This window comes from Callorhinus ursinus, unplaced genomic scaffold (genome assembly GCF_003265705.2).
Source record: "Callorhinus ursinus isolate GAN/ISIS: 27379988/994484 unplaced genomic scaffold, GSC_fseal_2.0 scaffold21, whole genome shotgun sequence".
NCBI lineage: Eukaryota > Metazoa > Chordata > Mammalia > Carnivora > Otariidae > Callorhinus > Callorhinus ursinus.
In genome coordinates, this window is record NW_027397083.1 from 16,515,527 (window position 1) to 16,536,802 (window position 21,276).

Consider the following 21,276-nt stretch of genomic DNA (forward strand, 5'->3'; position numbering starts at 1 on the left):
GGCTCGATCCCAGGACCCTGGCATCATGACCTGAGCCGAAGGCAGACGCTTAATGACTGAGCCACCCAGGCACCCCTGGAATTTGTATTTTTAAAAGCCCTTTAGGTGTTACTGATATTGTTGATCCAGGAACCACACTTTGAGAACCACTGATTTATTTCATTGCTCTTGTGGTTTAACACTGTTGATTATTAAACAGGTAATATAATTTTCTGCTTTTAACATAGAGATATTATTCCTAAATTTGTAAATATTTGGCTAATGATTTTGACCTTTTGAGTATTTAAGATAAGTAACATTATGGGGTGCATAGGTGGCTCAGTTGGTTAAGCATCCGACCCTTAATCTCAGCTCAGGTCATGATCTCTGGGTCATGGGATTGAGCGCCACATGGGGCTCCGCACTGGTCATGGAACCTGCTTGGGATTCTCTCTCTCCCTCTGCCCTTCCCCCAACCTGTCCCCCCCCACATGTGCACTTGTGTGCTCGCTCTCTCTCGCTTTAAAAAAAAAAAAGTAATGTTACATGTAGGAAGAAACAAATACTGAGCCACTAAATAAATGTACTTAAAGCATATTTTTTATTTTTTTAAAAGATTTATTTATTTGAGAGAGAGAGTGTGTGTGCATGAGCGGGAGGGGCAGAAAGAGAGGGAGAGAGAATCTTAGGCAGACTCAGCCCTGAGTACAGATCCCCACGGGGAGCTTGATCTCATGACCCTGAGATCATGACTTGAGCCAAAATCAAGAGTTGGATGCTAACAGACTGCGCCACTCAGGTGCCCCAAAGTGTATTTCTGATAAATGAATAACATTTTGACATTGACTCCCCATATAAAATAGAAAGAGCATTCTGATGGAAATAAATTAATAAAAATCACAAATGAAAATATAGCAAGCGTCTTAAAACAGTACCTTAAATCTCTTTTGAGATACGTTTGGATGTAAGTAATAGATAAGATCTATTTAAAGAAGTACAGCTTTCTGGTAAAATAGTAATAATACTTAAAACATTTCTATTATTATATATAATATTTTTTAGTTTCAATAGTGTAGAAATTGAATTCAGACATAGTTATAGATTTTTCCTGCATTCTCTTCACATTTATTAATTTTACTGATTGGGGTTGTTAATCTACCTAAAAATATGTTTCAAGCTTTCAGCAGTGCTGATCTCTTAAGATATGAGCCTATCTTTTTGGGTTAAACTTGAAGTTTATTATCAGATTAGGAAATTGGGTCTCAGAAAAATTAGTCTTTTACCCCAAGGTTTCACAGTTGTCAGAGTAGTCAAGTTTTTTTTTTTTTAAGATTTTATTTATTTATTTATTCATTTATTTATGCATTTATTTATTTTTAAAGATTTTATTTATTTGACAGAGAGAGACACAACGAGAGAGGGAACACAAGCAGGGGGAGTGGGAGAGGGAGAAGTAGGCTTCCTGCAGAGCAGGGAGCGCGATGCAGGGCTCGATTCTGGGACCCTGGGATCATGACCTGAGCCAAAGGCAGACGCTTAAGGACTGAACCACCCAGGCGCCCCTAAGATTTTATTTATTTATTTGAGAGAGAGAGAGAAAACAGGTGGGAGGAGGGGCAGAGAGACAAGCTGATTCCCTGCTGAGTGGGGAACTGACTTGGGGCTCGATCCCAGGACCCGAAGATCATGACCTGAGCTGAAGTCAGACACTTAAACTGACTGAGTCATCCTGGCACCCCAGAGCAGTCCAGTTTTTACGAAAGTGTGGGCCTGAACACGTCAGAGAAGCAACTTAAGGATCAAGTGGAAAATACAGTTGAAATTGCTTTGTAATATGTAAGAAGTTGCATAAAAATAAACTCTTCTAGGGCACCTGGCTGGCTCAGTTGATGGAGCGTCTCTTAATCCTGGGTCATGAGTTTGAGCCCCATGTTGGGTGTGGAGTCTACTTAATAAACAAATAAACAAAAAACCTCTTTTAATTGCCATTTTAATTCATTGAGTTCTTACTTTGTGCCTAGAACTGTATTACATGCTGCAGGATTGTAAATGAAATAAGTGTAGAATAGTTCTTGCACTTAAAAAACATCCCATTCAAAGAGGCAGATTGAACACAAATAGAAAAACTGGGGAATTATTATTAAATCTTGTGTTGAATTTAAACATACAAAATGAATTTAGAGAATGGAGGGGTCAGAATGGGATAAGGTGGTGAGGGAAGGATTCTTGGAGGAAAGGGGCCTTGAATTGGGCATGAAACATGGATAAAATTTAGATAAGGGGGAGTTGAAAATTTATAATAGGTATAGAGATGGGAATGAGCATGGATTAAGTAGGAGACAGGAAATTATAGTAGAGGACATCTTGGTCCTTTGTTGGGATCTCTACTGTGTACAGAAGATGAAAATTGAAAAGGAGGATGAAACTAGAAAGTGGGGGAGCCCTTAAAAGTCAGGCAGATGCATTTGGGCTTGGTTTGTAGATAAGAGGAACCCTCTTGAATGTGGAGATTGATGAGATTTAAGTGGTATTTTGAAAAATAATTTTGGAGAAATATGAAGATTAGATTGAAGTTGGGGAGAAGACTAAAGGGATAACAGGAAAAGGTGATTATAAGTCATGTCTGAGGTAATGAGGGTCTGACTCGATTGATAGCAGTAGGAGTAGTGATGTAGAATGAATCTAAGGGCCGATTAGAAGGAAGAACAAACAGGTCTATTTAGATATTAGATTTAGGGGATGAAGGGGAGTAAAAGAGGGAGAGAGAGAAAGACAAAGATCAAAGATTTTGTGAGTGTTCATCTTGGAGATTTAAATAAAATATGTGATACTACTGACAGAATTGGAGTTTAAAAGATTTGAGGGTGAAAAAATGCAAATTTTGATTTTTTAAATTGGAGGTTAAGGGGCGCCTGGGTGGCTCAGTTGGTTAAACGTCTGCCTTTGGCTCAGGTCATGATCCCAGGGTCCTGGGTTCCAGCCCCGCATCAGGCTCCAGGCTCAGCAGAGAGCCTGCTTCTCCCTCTCCCTCTGCCTGCTGCTCTGCCTACTTGTGCTCTCTCAAATAAATAAATAAAATCTTTAAAAAAAAATTGGAGGTCAAAAAAATGTGAGTACTTTTGAGGGGTGCCTGGGTGGTTCAGTCCTTAAGCATCTGCCTTCGGCTCAGCTCATGATCCCAGGACCCTGGGATCCAGTCCTTCATGGGGCTCCCTGCTCAGTGGGAAGCCTGCTTCTCCCTCTCCCACTCCCCTTGCTGGTGTTCCCTCTCTTGCTGTGTCTCTGTCAAATAAATAAAATCTTTAAAAAAAAGTGAGTACTTTTGAGATAGTCAACTGAAAATGCATTGGGAATTGTTCACATGGTAGTCACTAGATAGAACTTTTAGCTGGAAGTAGATTTAGAGCTAAAGTAAGAAAGTAGATCCAAAAAAGTCAAGCAATTTGCAATCATGTGACTACCTATTAATAGATTTGTTAGTATCAACTGATTCTAAATCTTCTGTTGCTCTTTGAATGATTACATGCCTATAGCAAGAGTTAATAACTAAATACCTCTGAGGACTAGGGAGATGAAGTAAATTCATTCAATATTCAACAAATATTTATGTAATCTTGGATATTATTCTATGATCAGACCCTGTCCTAGGTGATGAAGACATAGCATGGCCAGTATAGATGAGATTGTACTCTCACAAAGCTTATTTTTAAAAGATTTTATTTATTTGAGAGAGAGGGAGGGAGAGAGAGGGAGATAGCGCTTGGGGTGTGTGTGTGTGTGTGTGTGTGTGTGTGTGTGTGTGTGTGTGCGCGCGCACGCATGGGGGTAGGGGCAGAGGGAGAGGAAGAGGTAGAGTATCTCAAGCAGATTCTGCAGAGAGCATGGAGCCCACTGCAGGGCTCAATCCTATGCCCTTGAGATCATGACCTGAGCCAAAACCAAAAGTGGGATGCCCAACCAACTGAGCCACCCAGGCATCCCCTCAAAGCTTACTTTTTAAAGGAGGAGAAATAATGAAGTTAATAGATAATTTAACAGATAATTACTGAAGGGTAATGGGGTTTGGTGCATATTGAAGAGCTAACATTTTTTTAAAGATTTATCTATTAGAGAGAGAGTGTGCAAGTGGGATGAGGGGCAGAGGGAGAGAGAGGATCTCAAGCGGATTCTGCACTGAATGTGGAGCCCGATGCAGGACTTGATCTCATAACCCTGAGATCATGACCTGAGCGGAAACTGAGAGTTGGACTCTCACTGGCTGAGCCACCGAGGTGCCTTTGAAAAGGTAACATTTGACCCGAGACCTGAAAAACATGAAGGAAATTCTGTGTAAATGTGGAGTTAGAGCATTCCTTGAAGAAGGAAGAGCGAGTACCTAGGCATTAAAGCTGGAATAAATTTGCTATGTTTTGAACTGATAGAAGATTTATTTAGTACCATGATGTGCCAGATGTAATGCTAGGTTCTGGGGGACAAGAATGAATAAAATAGCAATACTGGCTCTCACAACTGAGTGGCACATCATCTAGATTTGCAGTATCTGGTACACATTTCTATTGGTAAATTGATAAACAGTGTAAACATATAGTTATCATCTTGCTTGTTATTTTCCCCCTATCATCTTTGCCAGACTACTGTTTAAGGTCTAGCACAGATGCTATCTTTTCTGTAACATTCCTTGTAAGTTCTGTTGATAGAATCAATTGCTTTCTTATCTGTATTTTCATAGGTATTTTGTATATGCTTCTGTTTTCACACTGTTAGTTTCTGTGTCTATCTTTCCAGCCAGGTTTTGAGCTCATATCCTGAGAAACTTGCATAGTGCTCTACAGTATGCTAGGAACCTAACTATAAAGTTTCTTTAGTCACCTACTCTGTGTAATTCATGTATTTTTTTTTTTTTTAGGAATAACATTGTTCAATGTGTCGTTTTATGCACAGCAGAATTTATATAGTTATATTGGAGGTCAGCTTTGAAATCCTGTTTGAGACTTCTAAACATGATGGATTAACCACCTACATTTGTTTTTCTCACTGTCATTAAAATGCATAAAAAGAGACAAGGAGAGACAAGGGATTGTGGGTGTCTGTCAGAAAGCAAATAGAGGAGTGGTGATTGACTTAAAAGTTTGGAAGTATGCTTAGCACTTCGAAATACCAAATAACCTAAAAGGCAGGAATAAGGTTTGGGCATAAAAAGGAAGGTTTGTTGAAAATCTGTGTGTAGAATACTTGAACCTCCCCAGGTGTGTCCTTCCCCACAGAAGATGGGAAATTTAAAAATTTCTGAAAAACATTGAACCATTGCAGTTCCAGTCAGGAGTATACAAGACATAGTGGACAAAAAAATATTGGGTAAAAATCTACCCACTGAACTGTGGAATCCTTACCTTTTATCTGTCATACTTCTATCAGAATGGATGTGCCAGATAAAACCCTCTGTCCACTTCTCTTGCACTCCAAGATAGGAGAATGGAGAGTTTCTCTCTGGAGAAAATGAAAGATCTGAGAGAAAAGATATCTACATATTGATGTTGGGGAGGCAGTCCCCTAATGATGAAAAGATTGTCTTGCCATTTGATCACCCAGTAGTGAAGGCTATTAGTCAGTAAGCCCTCCGCCAGAGCCTGCATTCAACTTTCTAGCATATTATTCCATTTTGAAAAGTAACAGCTTTATGAAGATATAGTTCACATACCATACAATTCTTTCATTCAAAATGTATAATTCAGTGGTTTTTGGTGTATTCAGAATTGTGCAACCATCAACCCAATCAATTTTAGAATATTTTCATCACCTGAAAAAAGAACCCCACATTTATTAGCGGTCACTCCCCATTCCTCTCCAAATTTCCTAACCCACAGCCCTAAGCAACCACCAATCTGTTTTCTGTTTCTATGGATTTGCCTATTCTGGGCATTTCATATAAATGGAATAATACAATATGTGACCTTTTGTGACTGGCTTCTTTCACTTAATATAATGTTTTCAAGGTTCATCCATACTGTAACATGTATCAATACTTCATTCTTTTTTATTGCTGACTGACATACATTTTATGGATATACCACATTTTGTTTATCCGTTCATCAGTTAATGGACATTTTGATTATTTCTACTTTTTGACTATTATGAATAATGCTCCTATGAACATTAATGTATCTCTTGAGTATCTAGGAGTGGAGTTGCTGGGTCATATGGTAACTGCTGGGGGTTATGTGCTAACCTTTTTTTTTTTTAAAGATTTTATTTATTTGACAGAGAGAGAAACAGCGAGAGAGGGAACACAAGCAGGAGGAGTGGGAGAGGGAGAAGCAGGCTTCCTGAGGAGCAGGGAGCCCGATGCAGGGCTCAATCCCAGGACCCAGGGATCATGACCTGAGCCGAAGGCAGATGCTTAACGACTGAGCCACCCAGGTGCCCCTATGTGGTAACTTTTAAGGAACTGCCTGACTGTTTTTCAAAATGGCTGTACTGTTTTGTATTCCCACCAGGAGGGTTTATGAGAATTCCAGTTTCTCACATCCTTGCCAACACTTGTTATTATCTGTCTTTTTGATTAAAGAATCATTCTGTTTTCCCTAATATTTTATCTTGACAAATTTCAAACTTTAGAAGAGTTCAAATAGTAGAACACTCAACACTTTTATACCTTTTACCTAGATTCACCAGTTATTGAAAATTTGCTACAAAAGCTGTATCTTCATCTCTATATACTTCTCTTTTCTGAAGCAGTTGAAAGTAATTTTCAAGCATCATGATACTTTGAAATGCTTAGCATATACTTCCTTAAAAACAAGAACAAGGACACTCTCTTTCACAGCTATCCAAGAAATCTGATGTTGACCTAGGAATGTTATCTGTTACGCTCAACATTCCAATTTCCCCAGTTGTCCTCCAGCTGTCCTTTTTACAGCTATTCTGTTTTTCACTTTAGGAACCAAAGTTCACACACTGCATTTGGCAGTCTTTTTGTTGTCCTTTAATCTAGAGCAGTCTCCTTGTGTTTTTCTTTTATGATACTGACTAATGTAATACTTTTATCTTTATTAAACATTTTATTTATTTATTTATTTATTTATTTATTTATTTATTTATTTATTTATTTATTTATACGTTGGCTCCACGCCCAGCATGGAGCTTAGTGTGGAGCTTGAACTCATGATCCTGAGATTAAGACCTGAGCTGAAATTAAGAGTTGGATGCTTAACCCACTGAGCCACCAGGTGCCCCCGAAATTTGCATTACTTTTAGATATGAACAGATAGCCAGGGATCAGCAGACATTTGAGAACAACATGGAAGAGATGAAAACCAAATAGAGAAAAGGAACTTGCAGAAAGAGACAATGCAGAATTAAAATGTTAAAACAAGAAATTTTGAATATATGGCTGCATAGCAAACTTAATGGCTTAAAACCGATTGATTATTTCTCATAATTTTGCAGGTTTGGTGGGATTTTTATTTTATTATTAATTAATTTTTTGCTGGTCTTGCCTAGACTTACTCTTACAGCTGCATTCAGCTTGTAGATTGGTGGAGGGCTGGGCCTCTCCCTCTCCATTTAGTTTTGTGCTTCTTCATGATACGATAAGGCAGGCAAGACAGGTTCAGAGCAGCATTCTGAGAGAGCAAAGAGTTCAAAGCCTATTGGTCAAAGGGAATCCTAAGGCAATCCCTTGTGGGGAAATAGATTCTGTCTCTGGAAGGGAGAGTGACCGTATCACATTTAATGGCCATCATGGGAAGAATTTGTGGCCATTAAGCAATTTAACACAGTTTACCTGTTTTATATTTTTCACATAAGCAAAATATGCACAACCCCTTCCAAGACCTCCAAAATCTCACTCCAAAACAGTATCAGGCTCAATATCCAGAATCACTTGATCTTTACCAGGTATAAATGTGGTTGAGTCTCCTAGGCTACAGCTTCTCTTGATCCAGGAACCTGCCAAGTAAAAAACAAATCATCTGCCTCCCAATCCAATATACAGTGATGAGACAGGGACAAGATAACCACAACAGACACTTTCATTTAAAAAGAGGATAAAGGGCATTTAGTAGTCATTAGTATGTAGTAACTCTGAAATGCAGGTGGGCACATGTTATCATGGGCATGACATGTTCCCCAATTAGGTCTTTGTGATATTGTGGTTTATAATAAGAATGTATTGATGAAATTTGGTCTTCATATTATTTCTGGCACAGAACTCCTAAAACCTTTAAAATTTTCTAAGCAATAAGAACAGTGGGACCATCTTTTGTTGTTATTTGGTCTTTCGTCTTCTGTTCCTGAAACTAGCTCTAGAGCTATAAAGGTGAAAGAAATGTCATTATTCATAACAAGCCCTTTCACCCACATATGAGTTTATGTTAATGAAGTGACTCTTGGAAAGCTTCTAAGGATAGGGGCTGCTTGCCAGGGGAACCAACCATGTGATGAGAAGGTTGGAACTTTCAGGTTTCCCCTCCCCACCAGACCTAGTCTAGGAGGGGAGAGGGACTAGAGATAGACTTGGTCACTAATGGCCAATGATGTAATCAGTATGTCTGTGTAATGAAACCTCCATAAAAATCCCTGAACTGCAGGGGTTTGCAGAGCTTCTGAACTGGTGAACAAGAATGCACCTCTGGAGGCACCTGGGTGGCTCAGTCAGTTTTAGGCGTCTGGCTGTTGATTTTGGCTCAGGTTCTGATCTCAGGGTTGTGAGATTGAGCCCTGTGATGGGCTCCACGTTGGGTATGGAGCCGGCTTAAGATTCTCTCTCTCCCTCTGTAACCCCCCACCAAAAGAATGCATCTCCGAGCCAAGAGGATGGTGTACTCCAGACTGTATAAGAACAGAAGCTCCTGTGCTTAGAACCCTTCTAGGTTTCTCCCTATGTATGTCTTCATCTGGCTGTTTATTTGTAACTTTTAATATCCTTTGTAATAAACTGGTTATCTAACAAGTAAACTGTTTTTCTGAGTTTTGTGAGCTGCTCTAGCAAATTAATTGAACCTGAGGAGGAGGGGGGTCATGGAAACTTCTAATTTGTAACCAGTCGGTCAGAAGTATAGGTGGCAATCTGGATGTGGAATTGGCATTTGAGGTGGTGATAGGGGCAAGTCTTATAGGACTGAACCCTTAACCTCTGGGATCTGATCTGATGTTATCTCCAGGTAGATAGGGTCAGAATTGAGTTAAATTGTAGTTTACCCAACCGATGTCACAGAAGTGTTTGGGGTAGATTTACCCCCCATTTATTTGGTGACCAGAAGTATCAGAAATGAAGTATTGTGTATAGTGTAAAGGAAGACAGTAGAAGTGTTCTTTACAGTCTCCATTCTCTTCCCTGTGGGTGTTCCTTCCAGTCCAATAGTAAATCATAAGCAGGTGTGTATTTTCAGATGTTTTTTTCTTTCTGATCATGTAATTGTTTTTCTTTTAACATCATAATGTAGAGAATTACAGTAATTGGTTTTTAAATGTTAAACCTTAGATTTCTGTGATAAATCCAACTTGGTTATGATATATCATTTTTATCTATTGCCAGTTTCAGTATGCTATTATTTCATTTAGAATTAGGATCTACTTTCATGAATTATATTGGCCTGTAATTTTTCATTCCCATATTTTGATTCTTTGTTTTGGTAATAGTATATGCTTTAAGTCCTTTGAGATTTAGTTGTGTTCTTTTAAGATTTTTTCATATTTTTCCTGTGATATCTGTAGATATGGATTTTTAAAATCTATTTTGGTTTCACTGCAGTTCTTTTTATTTTATTTATTTTAGAGGGAGGTAGAGAGAGCATGTGCATGCATGGGAAAGGGACAGAGGGAGAGGGAAACTCAAGCAGACTCTCCGTTGAGTGCAGAGCCTGAGGCAGGGCTCAATCTCACAACCCTGAGATCATGACTGAGCTGAAACCAAGAATCGGATACTTAACCAACTAAAACACCCAGGCACCCCTGCAATTCTTTTTTTTTTTTTCCTGTATAGCATAATAGAATTTCTGTGAATTAAATGTACACACACATAATACTATGTATGTTAAAAGGATAACTATAGATTCAAGAATGTATATCAAAAGTATTAGGGGTGGTCTGTCACGATTGGGAATGGAACTAGAAAACAAGTACTAAAAAGAATAAAACAGTATTAAAGGGTGGAGAGTGCATGGACCAAAGATATTTGTAAGCCATGAACTAAGTACAATTAATTCAACATGAGATTAAAACAAAAAATTAACTCCTTTCTCTTCAGTTTCTCAATGCAACCTACATGTTTCTTTTCATTCAGAACTAAATCAAAACAGTATTTTTGGGTTCACTGGACTTCTTGATCTGAATCTTGGTGTTTTCTTCAGTTTTGGAAAATTCTCAGCTGTTATTTCTTCAGAATATAGTTTATGTCTCTTTATTTCTTTCTTCTTTCTGGAACTGGTATAGCCTCTCACTTTATATTCCATCTTTCTTAACCTTTCTTCTGTACTTTCCATTTTTATATTTCCTTGCTGCATTCTTGATATTGTACCTAATCTGTTTTCTAGTAGACTAAATCTCTCTTCAGCTATGTCTTGTCTTTGCCAAACATATTGAATTATCAGTTGATTATATACTCTTCCTATCTAGAAATTATACTGGGATCTTTTAAAAATCTCCTTTGCATATTGTTTCCATTATCTATTTTTTTTTCTGCTTGTTCTCATAAGGCACTGTTGTGTTCTACACCTGATTATTTTTATGCTTTACTCATTGTCCTTGAAAAATAATTTGTGAAGATTTTTTGAGTACCTACAATATAGTTACATTTCTCTGGAAAGAATTTTTATTTGGTTCTACCAGGTTCTTATGGACACTACCAGTCTAGAAACATTTGAAATCCTATTCATAAGTTGAGGTTTCTTTCACTATCCTGTGAAACAATCTTTGTTAACAAACTCATCTGAAATTAAGTTGTTTAAAGCTTTCTGGGATGTGACATTTTTTATTTTCTCCCTCCTGTCTCTTGTTTCCTTTCCTCTTTATGTTTCATCTGCTTGGCACCTAGGCAGTTATCATATAGAAGGTAGGTTATTTTTGCTTCAACCTTTCCTGAGTTTAACTATTCTGATTTCTACTTAATAGGTCTCTTATTGGACTTCCTACTTTGGCAGGCCCTAGGTTTGCATTACCTATTTCTCAAACCAGAGGTCATCAATGCTGTTATTTAATTTTATTCAGTTTGGCAAGTGCCCACAGGGTAAAGATGGCTTTCTGTGTTCAGTTTATTTCTTGACTCATGGTCTTTTTGGAATTTAGAATTTGGCTTCATGATTTTTTTTTCTTAGTATCTTGCTATGTCTTTGATACTTTTAAGAAAGTTTAAAAATATTTTATTCAAAATTATTAGTTGTTTTTAGTTGGAGGGTTCATCCAGATAACATAGCCCATCATTTTCAGGAATGGAAGTTTCCCTTTTAGAAAGTTTCTTGTATACACACCTGTGATGGTTAATTTTATGGGTCAAGTTGGCCAGGCTATGAAGGGTAAACTCAAAAAAAAAAAAAACAACAAACAAACATATTGACCAAATGTATTTGGCCAAATACCTGTCTAGATACTGCTGTGAAGGTAGTTCTTAAATGAGAATAACGTTTAAATCAGTAGACTTTGAATAAAGCAGATTTCCCTCCATAATGTGGGTGGTCCTCATCCAAACAGTTGAAGGCCTTAAGAGGAAAAGACTCAGGTTCCCCAAGGAAGAAGGAATTCTGCTTCTGGATTGCCTTTGGTCAACCCTTCACTGAATGTCCAACCTGCTGGTCTGCCCTGAACATTTCAGGTTTGCCAGACTCCCAATCACATGAGCCAGTTCTTTAAAATAAATTTATCTCTCTCTGTACACATACATCCTATTGGCTCTGTTTCTCTGGGTAATGCTTACTAAAATAATGCCTATCAGAATGGCTAGAATAAAAAGTAGTGATAACATTGAATGCTGGTGGGGATTTGGAGAAGTTGGATCACTCATACATTGCCAGTGAGAATGGAAAATGGTATTTCCATTCTGGAAAATAGTTTGGCAGTTTCTTTCACAACCAAAAGTGGACTCTATTCATTCAGCCCAGCAATTGTACTCTTGGACATTTATCTTTAAGAAATGAAAACTTACATCATGTAGAAACTTGTATATGAATGTTCATTCATGGCAGCTTTATTCATAAAAGCCAAATCTGAAAACAACTCACATGTCCTTCAGTGAGTGAGTGCATAGTAAACAAACCATAGTATGTCCATACCGTGGACTACTACTCAGCAATAGAAGGGAATGAACTGTTGGTACAACAGCCTAGATGAACTTCAAGGTGATTATTATGTGTGAAAAAAAATCCAGTCTTTTTTTATTAGGGGAGCTTAATTAATTAATTAAGTGATCTCAATACCCAGCATGGGGCTCGAGCTCACAACCCTGAGGTCAAGAGTCATGTGCCCTACCGACTGAGCCAGCCAGGCACCCCTGAAAAAAATCCAGTTAATAGGTTATATGATGTAGGATTCCATTTATATAACACTGTTGAAATAACAATTATAGAAATAGAGAATGAATTAGTGTAGTAGTCGGTATGGAAACAAAGAAGCTGGGAACCATGGTTGATGCTACAATTCTGTATTTTGATTGTAGTGGTAGTTACATGAAGCTATAGATATAATAAACTTCCAAAGAATTATACACACACCCACACACAAATAAGTGAATGTATAACTGGTAGAATTACTATAAATTCTGTGGATTGTACCAATGTCAGACATACAGTTTTTATATTGTACTATTATTCTGCAAGATATTAATGTTGGGAGAGGCTGAGTGAATGGTGTATAGGACTCCCTGTACATTTCTTTCCAACTGTCTATGAATTGATAATTATTATTATGAAAAGTTGAAAAGAGAAGTTTCTTGCAGCCTGAATCATACATTATCTCGGTTGAGAAAGATATATAAGTGCCTTGAGTTTTAATAAAAGGCAGTTACTCCACTTTTCTTCTTTCAACTTTGTAGGGATTAAAGATTGCATTACTGTTAGTATTCATACCATCCTTACAGAATGCTGTATATCAAAGCAAAGTTAGGAAGCACAGTGTCTGGCAGCTTTGGTACGAAGCAATTATTGAAGGGTCAAGCCTTGCCTGCAACTTTAAGAATTTAGCTTTTAGGACGTGGTGTTTAGGGGCATGTCAAAAATTTAGTCCCTGCAGATACTAAAGTAACAGAAAAAGCCTCAGCCACAGAGAAACTGTGGCTGGATCATCATTGCTCAGTGTTTTGTGTATCAAGATCAGAATAGGAGTGATGACAAAACTGTTACTCAGTGTTAAACCTAGAGGATTATGGGATATAGGTTGTTATATTTCTATGGTAACTGCACTTATACTTTAAAAACTTAGATAAATGATTTTTTTCAGTTAAAACCTTTTTATATTACAGGAAATAAATGTTAATATGGAGAATGATTTTAAGACTGATTCGTCATCCTCTACCTTTGCTCTTCAAAGTTCTTCGGAGACAATGTTTTCTATACAGCTATTAGATTTCAAAACAAGTTTACTGGAAGCATTAGAGGAGTTACGTATGAGAAGGGTAAGCTCATTTTTAAAATGCTTTTTTAAATCAAGGAACTTGATTTTATCCAGCCATTTGGTTTAAGGGGGGGAAAAAAGACCTAACAAAATAACTTCTTATTTTGAAAGAAGAAATATGGTCCAGATAATGAAGTAAAAGAGAAAAAAGCAGATATCACAGAAGGAAAAAGAAGAATTTATAAAGCAAAAAGTAAAATGGATTTTCAGATTGTTAAATACTTGGTAAGTCAGCTAGTATTTACCTCCAAGTGCCTTGGAGTGCATAGGTAGCACATAGTTAGACACTATGGCTGATAAAAAAGAGCTGCTCTTCAGGAAATTACATTTTTGTTAAAGGCTATGAGATAGGTGCCTATGAATGATTAAGTAATGAAACAGCAATACATTTTTGAGTGACAAAATAAATGTGTAGTAAGTATTCTGATTCAAAGAATAAATATATCCTTATTTTTTAAAGTAATAACTCTTGAGGTATTTATTTAGAAAGGAAATATCTACTTAAAATTGGTTTTCTTTAAGTTTTTTTTATTTATTTGAGAGAGAGAGAGGAGGGAGAGAGAGCAAATGAGCAGAGGAGGAGCAGAGGGAGAGAGAGAGGGACAAGCAGGGAGGCTGACATGGGGCTTCATCCCACGATCCTGAGATCATGACCTGAGCTGAAATCAAGAGTCAGATGCTTAACCAACTAAGCCACCCAGGGGCCCCTATATAAAATTGTAAGAGTTGTTTGGTTTCAGCAGATCTGTATTGTTCAAAACCCCTTAAAAGCCTTTCATTTCTGAGACTCTGTGGGTCTAAATTTGAAGCGTGTGTTGTCAGTTTTCTTCCTTTCTTTCTCTTTCTTTCTTTCTTTTAAAGGTTTCATTTATTTATTTGACAGAGAGAGACACAGAGAGAGAGGGAACACAAGCAGGGGGGAGTGGGAGAGGGAGAAGCAGGCTTCCCATGGAGCAGGGAGCCCAACTCGGGGATTGATCCCAGGGCCCTGGGATCATGACCTGAGCCGAAGGCAGACGCCTAACAACTGAGCCACCTGGGCACCTCTGTTGTCAGTTTTCTGTAAGATAGATAGGAGTTGGTACGATTATGGAGAGAAGAAAATAGACTATAAAACTACTGTAATAATGAACTGGGAATTGGGGTCACTTAGGATTTATATATAACTGTGAAAATAGAACCGAAGAGACAGGAAGGAGGGCACCTGGGTGGCTCAGGCATTAAGCATCTGCCTTTGGCTCAGGTCATGATTCCAGGGTCCTGGGGATCGAGCCTCGCTTCAGGCTCTCTGCTCAGCAGGGAGCCTGCTTCTCCCTCTCCCTCTGCTGCTCTGCCTGCTTGTGCTCTCTCTCTCAAATAAATGAATAAAAGCCTAAAAAAAAAAAAAAAGAGATAGGAAGGAGAATCAATAGAATTTGGTGATTTCCTGAAAATGAGCTGTGAGAAAAAAAGATCTGAAACATTTTTTTATGTGATTCTTGTTCTAGGATTTAAAAATATTGAAACTTGTTATCATAATAAGAAAATTTAATTACCACAGTATTCATCCTATATAAAGGTACTTATTATCTGTATAATTAAAGCCTATTTTAATAAAGAAGAAATCCTGCTAAAAAAGGATATGTTGGGTAAGCAGTAAAAAATTATTTTTGTAAGAATAGCTTAACGTGGTATTTTTTATAAGTTAAAACAACTTTAGGTAACTGTTTAGAACTTCATATTCTGTTTTACTGTGTTTCAAGCATTATATATATATTTTTAAAGATTTTATTTATTTATTAGAAAGAGAATGAGAGATAGAGAGCATGAGAGGGAAGAGGTTCAGAGGAGAAGCAGACTTCCTCCTCAGCAGGGAGCCTGATGCGGGACTCGATTCCAGTACTCCAGGATCATGACCTGAGCCGAAGGCAGTCGCTTAACCAACTGAGCCACCCAGGCGCCCTCAAGCATTATATTTCCAACTTAAAAAATAAGCTTCCTTTAAAAATCTTTTGAAAGTTTCAGGGTAGCAACAGGAACCGTGTTTTCAATAACTAAGTGCAGGAGTATATGCTACTTTAATAATAATCTTCATTGAAAGAAGAGCTTTATTCTTAAGAAGGGGAAAAATTCCTCCCTTTCATTGGAAAAAGAGACGTATTGATTTTCACATTTACCATGGTGGTAACACTTTATCCCTATTGTGGAATTTTAATTTTTCTCCCATATTTTATTAGGAAAATTTAAAAAATACACAATAGTTGAAAGAATTTCACAGTAAACACCCATATACCCACCGTGGTAGGTAGAATAAAGGCATCCCAATGCTGTCCACATCCTAATCCTCAGAAACCTTGAATATGTTACCTTACATGAGAAAAGGAATTTTGCAGGGGTGCCTGAGGACTCAGTTGGTTGAACCTCCAACTCTTGGTTTCAGCTCAGGTCATGATTTCAGGGTCGTGGAATCGAGCCCCACATCAGGCTCTACAATGGCCATGGAGCCTACTTGGGATTCTCTCCCTTTCCCTCTGTCTTTCCCCCATTCTCTTTCTCTCTCTCTCTCCCAAATAAACAAAACTTTAAAAAAAGGATTTTGCAGATGTGATAAAGTTACGAATTTTGAGATGGAGGGATTTTGCTGGATTATTCAGGTGGGCCCAGTGTCACAAGGGTTTAGAATCAAAAGGAAGCAGGATAATCAATATCAGAAAAAAAGATGTGATGACAGAAGTAGGGGGCATGGTCAGAGAGATTTGAAGATGTTGTGCTGCTGCCTTTGAAGATGGTGGAAGCAAATCATGACTCAAGGAATGCAGGTGGAAGCTGGAAGAGGCAAGGAATTTTTCTGTAGAGACTTCAGAAGGTATGTGGCCCAGACAACATTTTGATTTTAGTTAAGAACATAATCAGATTTCTGACCTCCCAAACTGTAATGGAATAAATTTGAGTTCTTTTAAGCCAACAAATTTGTTGTAATTTGTTAGAGCAGCCACTGGGAATCTAATACACTTACCACCCAGATTCTACACCTGATCTCATATATATCCATCTATCATTGGTCTTATTTTTTTGATGCACTTCCATGGAAGTTTGAAATTAGTATACTTCAGTATGCATATCATTAACTAAAATTCAATATTTATGTATTTTTCTTTTAATATAAAATGTATATACAGTTGACCTTTGAGCAACATGGGCTTGAACGGCACAAGTACGCTTATATGCAGATTTTTTTGATAAATATACTACTATACTGTAAAGATATTTTCTTTTTTTTTTTAAAGATTTTATTTATTTATTTGACAGAGAGAGACACAACGAGAGCAGGAACACAAGCAGGGGGAGTGGGAGAGGGAGAAGCAGGCTTCCCGCGGAGCAGGGAGCCTGATGCAGGGCTTGATCCCAGGACCCTGGGACCATGACCTGAGCCGAAGGCAGATGCTTAACGACTGAGCCACCCAGGCGCTGCAAAGATATTTTCTCTTATGATTTTCTTAACATTTTCTTTTCTCTAGCTGATTTTATTGTAAGAATACAGTATATAATACATATAACATACAAAATATGTGTTAATCAACTGTTTATGTTACTGGTAAGGCTTCTGGTCAAGAGTAGGCTATTAGTACTTAAGTTTTTGAGGAATCAAAAGTTATATATATACAGACTTTTGACTGTGCTGGGAGTTGGTGCCCCTAACCTCCAAGTTCAAAGGTCAACTGTACAATGAAATGTATAGTTCTTAAGTGAACCATTTGTTCATGAGTTTGTTAAAACCATGAGTTTTAACAAATGCGTATAACTGTGTCATCCAAATCCTTGTCAAGATACGGATCATTACTAACTTCCCCAGAGAGTTCCTTATGTCCTTTTTCACTTACTCCTCATCCTTATCCATCCAGAGGCAACCATTGTTCCATTTTTTTCCACCAGGGATTAGTTTACTGCTGTTCTAGAAATTCATATAAATGGAATCATTACAGCATATATTCTTTTATATAAATTTTCTTTTACTCAGCATGATATTTTTGAGATTAATTTGTTATTGTAAATATCAGTAGTTTTTTTCCTTTTTATAGTTGAGTACTATTATATAAATATACAGTTTGTTCATCTGTTGATGGACATCTGGTTGGTTTTCAGTTGGTGGCTCTTATGAATAAAGCTACATGAATATTTTTGTACAAAATGTTGCGCAGGCATGTATGACACAGCTAAGCAAGAAAAGACCTTATTTGGGAACTATTTATGAGATGTTGATTACCTCACATGCCCTCCCTGCTCTCCTGAATCTTCATTCAAAAATTTTAATATTTCCCCTTGGTAGTCTGTGAAGAGATATTTTTATTTAGCATTTTAAAAAGAAAGCAAAAAAGAATGAGATCTGATCAAAAGTGACAATTATATTTAATTTGTAAAGCTAAAAAATGTAGAACTAAAATACTGAACTACAATTATTGACATGCTTGGGTGGAATTGATTCTTAGGTCCTTGTATTGTTCAGGAGGTAAGATATTGACCAACTAGAACTAAAATACTGAACTACAATTATTGACATACTTGGGTGGAAGTGATTCTTAGGTCCTTGTATTGTTCAGGAGGTAAGATATTGACCAACTATAGACTAGTTATGAAGGGATATTAAAAATTTCAGGTTAATCAGCAAGTGAATAGGGTTTGTATCATCCCAAATAGTAGAGAGAAAATATGCAATCATGAATAAGTATCTTTGATTTGATGTTAGAAATAGCCATAATTTTAGGTTTTAGCTGTCTCCGAAGCTTTATCCTGGTTAAAAATACTGATGCTGTCTTCCATATATTCCAGAAACTGGCCCAGCTAATCTACATTTTTTCTAATTAGTTTTAACACTGTAAGGTCTGTTAGTGGTAAAGGCTTTCTCTTCTCTTTTCTTTTTCCCCTCCTTTGCCTTGCCAGAAAATGTCTTTATTTTGCCATAGATTTTGTAGATTGCCATTTATGTTCTGTCAGTATTTTGAAGAGATTTTGTTGAATTCTTTTGTTGCATTTGAGAAGTTTGATGTTCATTTAATTGTCCTTCTATAGGTAATCCATCATTTCTTTCTATTTGTTCATTGGAGCTTCTTTTTATCTTTAATGGTCTGTAGTTTTAATGAGTCTGTGTGAGAATTTCTTTACATTTCTTGGGACGCATTTTGGTTCCTGAATCTTAGGAAAATTTTCAGCCATGATCTTTTTGAGTATTGCCTCTCCCTTATTTTTTCTGTTATCTTCTTCTAGAACTCCCATTAGATAACATATTGGACCATGTCATTTTATCTTCTATGATTCTTAACTCTTTTATATTTTTCATGTATTTGCCTCTCTACTGCATTCTGGGTGTTTCATTTTGTTGTTTCCTAATTGTCTCCAGATGTTTTTACTTGCTAGCTAACTTGCTTAAAGGTTTACATTTCAGTGATTATGTTTTTCATTTCTGTGTTCCTGCAAAGAATCTGCTATGGTCTGAATATTTGTGTCCCTCCAAAATTTAAATGTTGAAACCTAATGTCCAGTGTGATGGTATTAAGAGGTAGGGTCTTTGGGAGGTGATTAAGGTATGAGGGATAGAGCCCTCATAGATGGCATTGGTATTCTAACAGAGCTCCCTAGCCCCATATACAATGTGAGGTTATGAACTGGAGAGCGTCTGTCACCAGAAATAGAATCTGATCTTAGACTTCCAGTCTCCAGAACTGTGAGAAATTAATTTCTGTTGCTTATACGCACCCAGTCTCTGGTATTTTGTTATAGAAGCCTGAACAGATTAAGACAGCATCTAAAAATTTAATGTAATGTCAATCAAAACCCAGAGGGATGTTTTTCAGAATTTGGCAGGATGATTCTAAAGTTATGTCTGTAAGAAAATATATGAATATATACATATATCAAATCATTATGTTATACCTTAAGCTAATACATTATTATATGTCAGTTTTATCTCAACAAAACTGGAAAAAAAGTATGAGTATAGACAAGTAAGAATGAAGTGCTACATGCTTTATCAGATATTAAAACATGCTCTAATCCTATAATAATTAAAAATGTGACACTGTTCTAGGAATAAGCAAATCAGTAAAAGAATAAATCAATCCTGTGAGGAAAATAATGATAGTCAGTCAATAAATGGCTTTGGATGATTCATAATACTTCATACACAAAAATAAATTTTAGGAGAAAAAAATAAAATGCAAAGAAAAGATGTATATGTATGTTAGAAAATACGAGACTTGGGCGCCTGGGTGGCTCAGTTGGTTAAGCGACTGCCTTCGGCTCAGGTCATGATCCTGGAGTCCCGGGATCGAGTCCCGCATCGGGCTCCCTGCTCAGCAGGGAGTCTGCTTCTCCCTCTGACCCTCCCCCCTCTCATGCTCTCTCTCTCTATCTCATTCTCTCTCTCAAATCAATAAATAAAATCTTTAAAAAAAAAAAGAAAATATGAGACTTAATTTTTATAGTCTCAGGAATAGAGATTACCTACCTAAAAGAAAAGATGGCTAGGGGTGCCTGGGTGGCTCAGTTGTGAAGCATCTGCCTTTGGCTGAGGTCATGATCCCCGGGGGTCCTGGGATTGAGCCCTGCATCAGACTACCTGCTCAGCAGGAAGCATGCTTCTCCCTCTCCCGCTCCCCTGCTTGTATTCCCTTTCTTGCTCTGTCTCTCTCTCTCAAATAAATAAATAAAATCTTAAAAAAAAGAAAAAAAAGATGGCTAGATATGATGACATACAAATTATTAGCTTATATGGGGTAAAAGCTGCCATAAACAAAGTCTAAAAACCAGTGGCTGAGAGAAAATATTTGCCTCATGAAAAATGGAAGAAAGGATCAATATCTTATTTACAAAACATTTATACAAATCAAAAGACAACACAATAGAAAAAAGAAAAACTATTAATAATCATAAAATATACAAAAATATGCTTTACTACTAATTAAATAAATGCAAATTATTGAAAAAATAAATGCAGATTACTGAAAAAATATCAAAACCAGTGTCGGCAAGGTTTTTCAGGAATGAGTATTGTTATATCCTTTCCTTATTGATGTGAATTAGTACATATGATAAATAGAAATTGACTTCTATGTCTCTAAATTTAAAATGTAGAATTTCCTGATCACTAAGTATGAACAATTTATGCTTTAAGATAATTTCTTGTGTGGGCTTAATTGAGTAAATAATTTTTACAGTGATATATCCTATAATGTTATAATGGGAAAAATTATAAACAATGTAAGTGTCTATCAACAGAGAGTAAACAAGTGATACTGTTACATTAGTAGCTTTAAATAAACCATACTTCTTGGTATTCATACCCTTGAGTAGATTACTTCCTTATTAGCTTAGCCCTGGTTGTGTGACTTGCTTTGGCAAGGACACTGATACAAAGCAGGGGCTTGGAAGTCAGCTGCCATGCCATAAGCTTAAAATAGATTATTTAATTATTTAATGATGAGAAGTTACATGAGGAGAGACACTGGAGTGAGAGAACATTATGGTAATTGCAGCCTCAGCCAAGCTAGCAAGTGAATGCATCTGCATGAGTAACCTTATCCATAGCCTGTGAAGCAGAAGAACTGCCCAACTGAGCTTAGTCAATGTATAGAATTGTGAGGCTTAATAAGTTGTATTTTAAATCGCTAAGTTTAGGGTGGTTTCATATGCAGAATTAGTGACTTCATCAGATACGTAGAATAT

The 21,276-nt window shown here is 37.0% G+C and overlaps 1 protein-coding gene across 4 annotated transcripts in view; it reads left to right on the top strand.

Moving 5' to 3' along the window:
• The window catches only part of CCDC73 (coiled-coil domain containing 73), a 181,735-nt gene that overhangs the window by 53,322 nt on the left and 107,137 nt on the right, over positions 1-21,276 (top strand). For all 4 annotated transcript variants that reach the window (XM_073904792.1, XM_073904793.1, XM_073904794.1 and 1 more), the window contains one exon: positions 13,427-13,579. In XM_073904792.1, coding sequence (XP_073760893.1) covers positions 13,442-13,579 — 138 coding nt within the window. In that variant the 5' untranslated portion in view covers positions 13,427-13,441. The remainder of the gene's footprint in view (positions 1-13,426; positions 13,580-21,276) is intronic.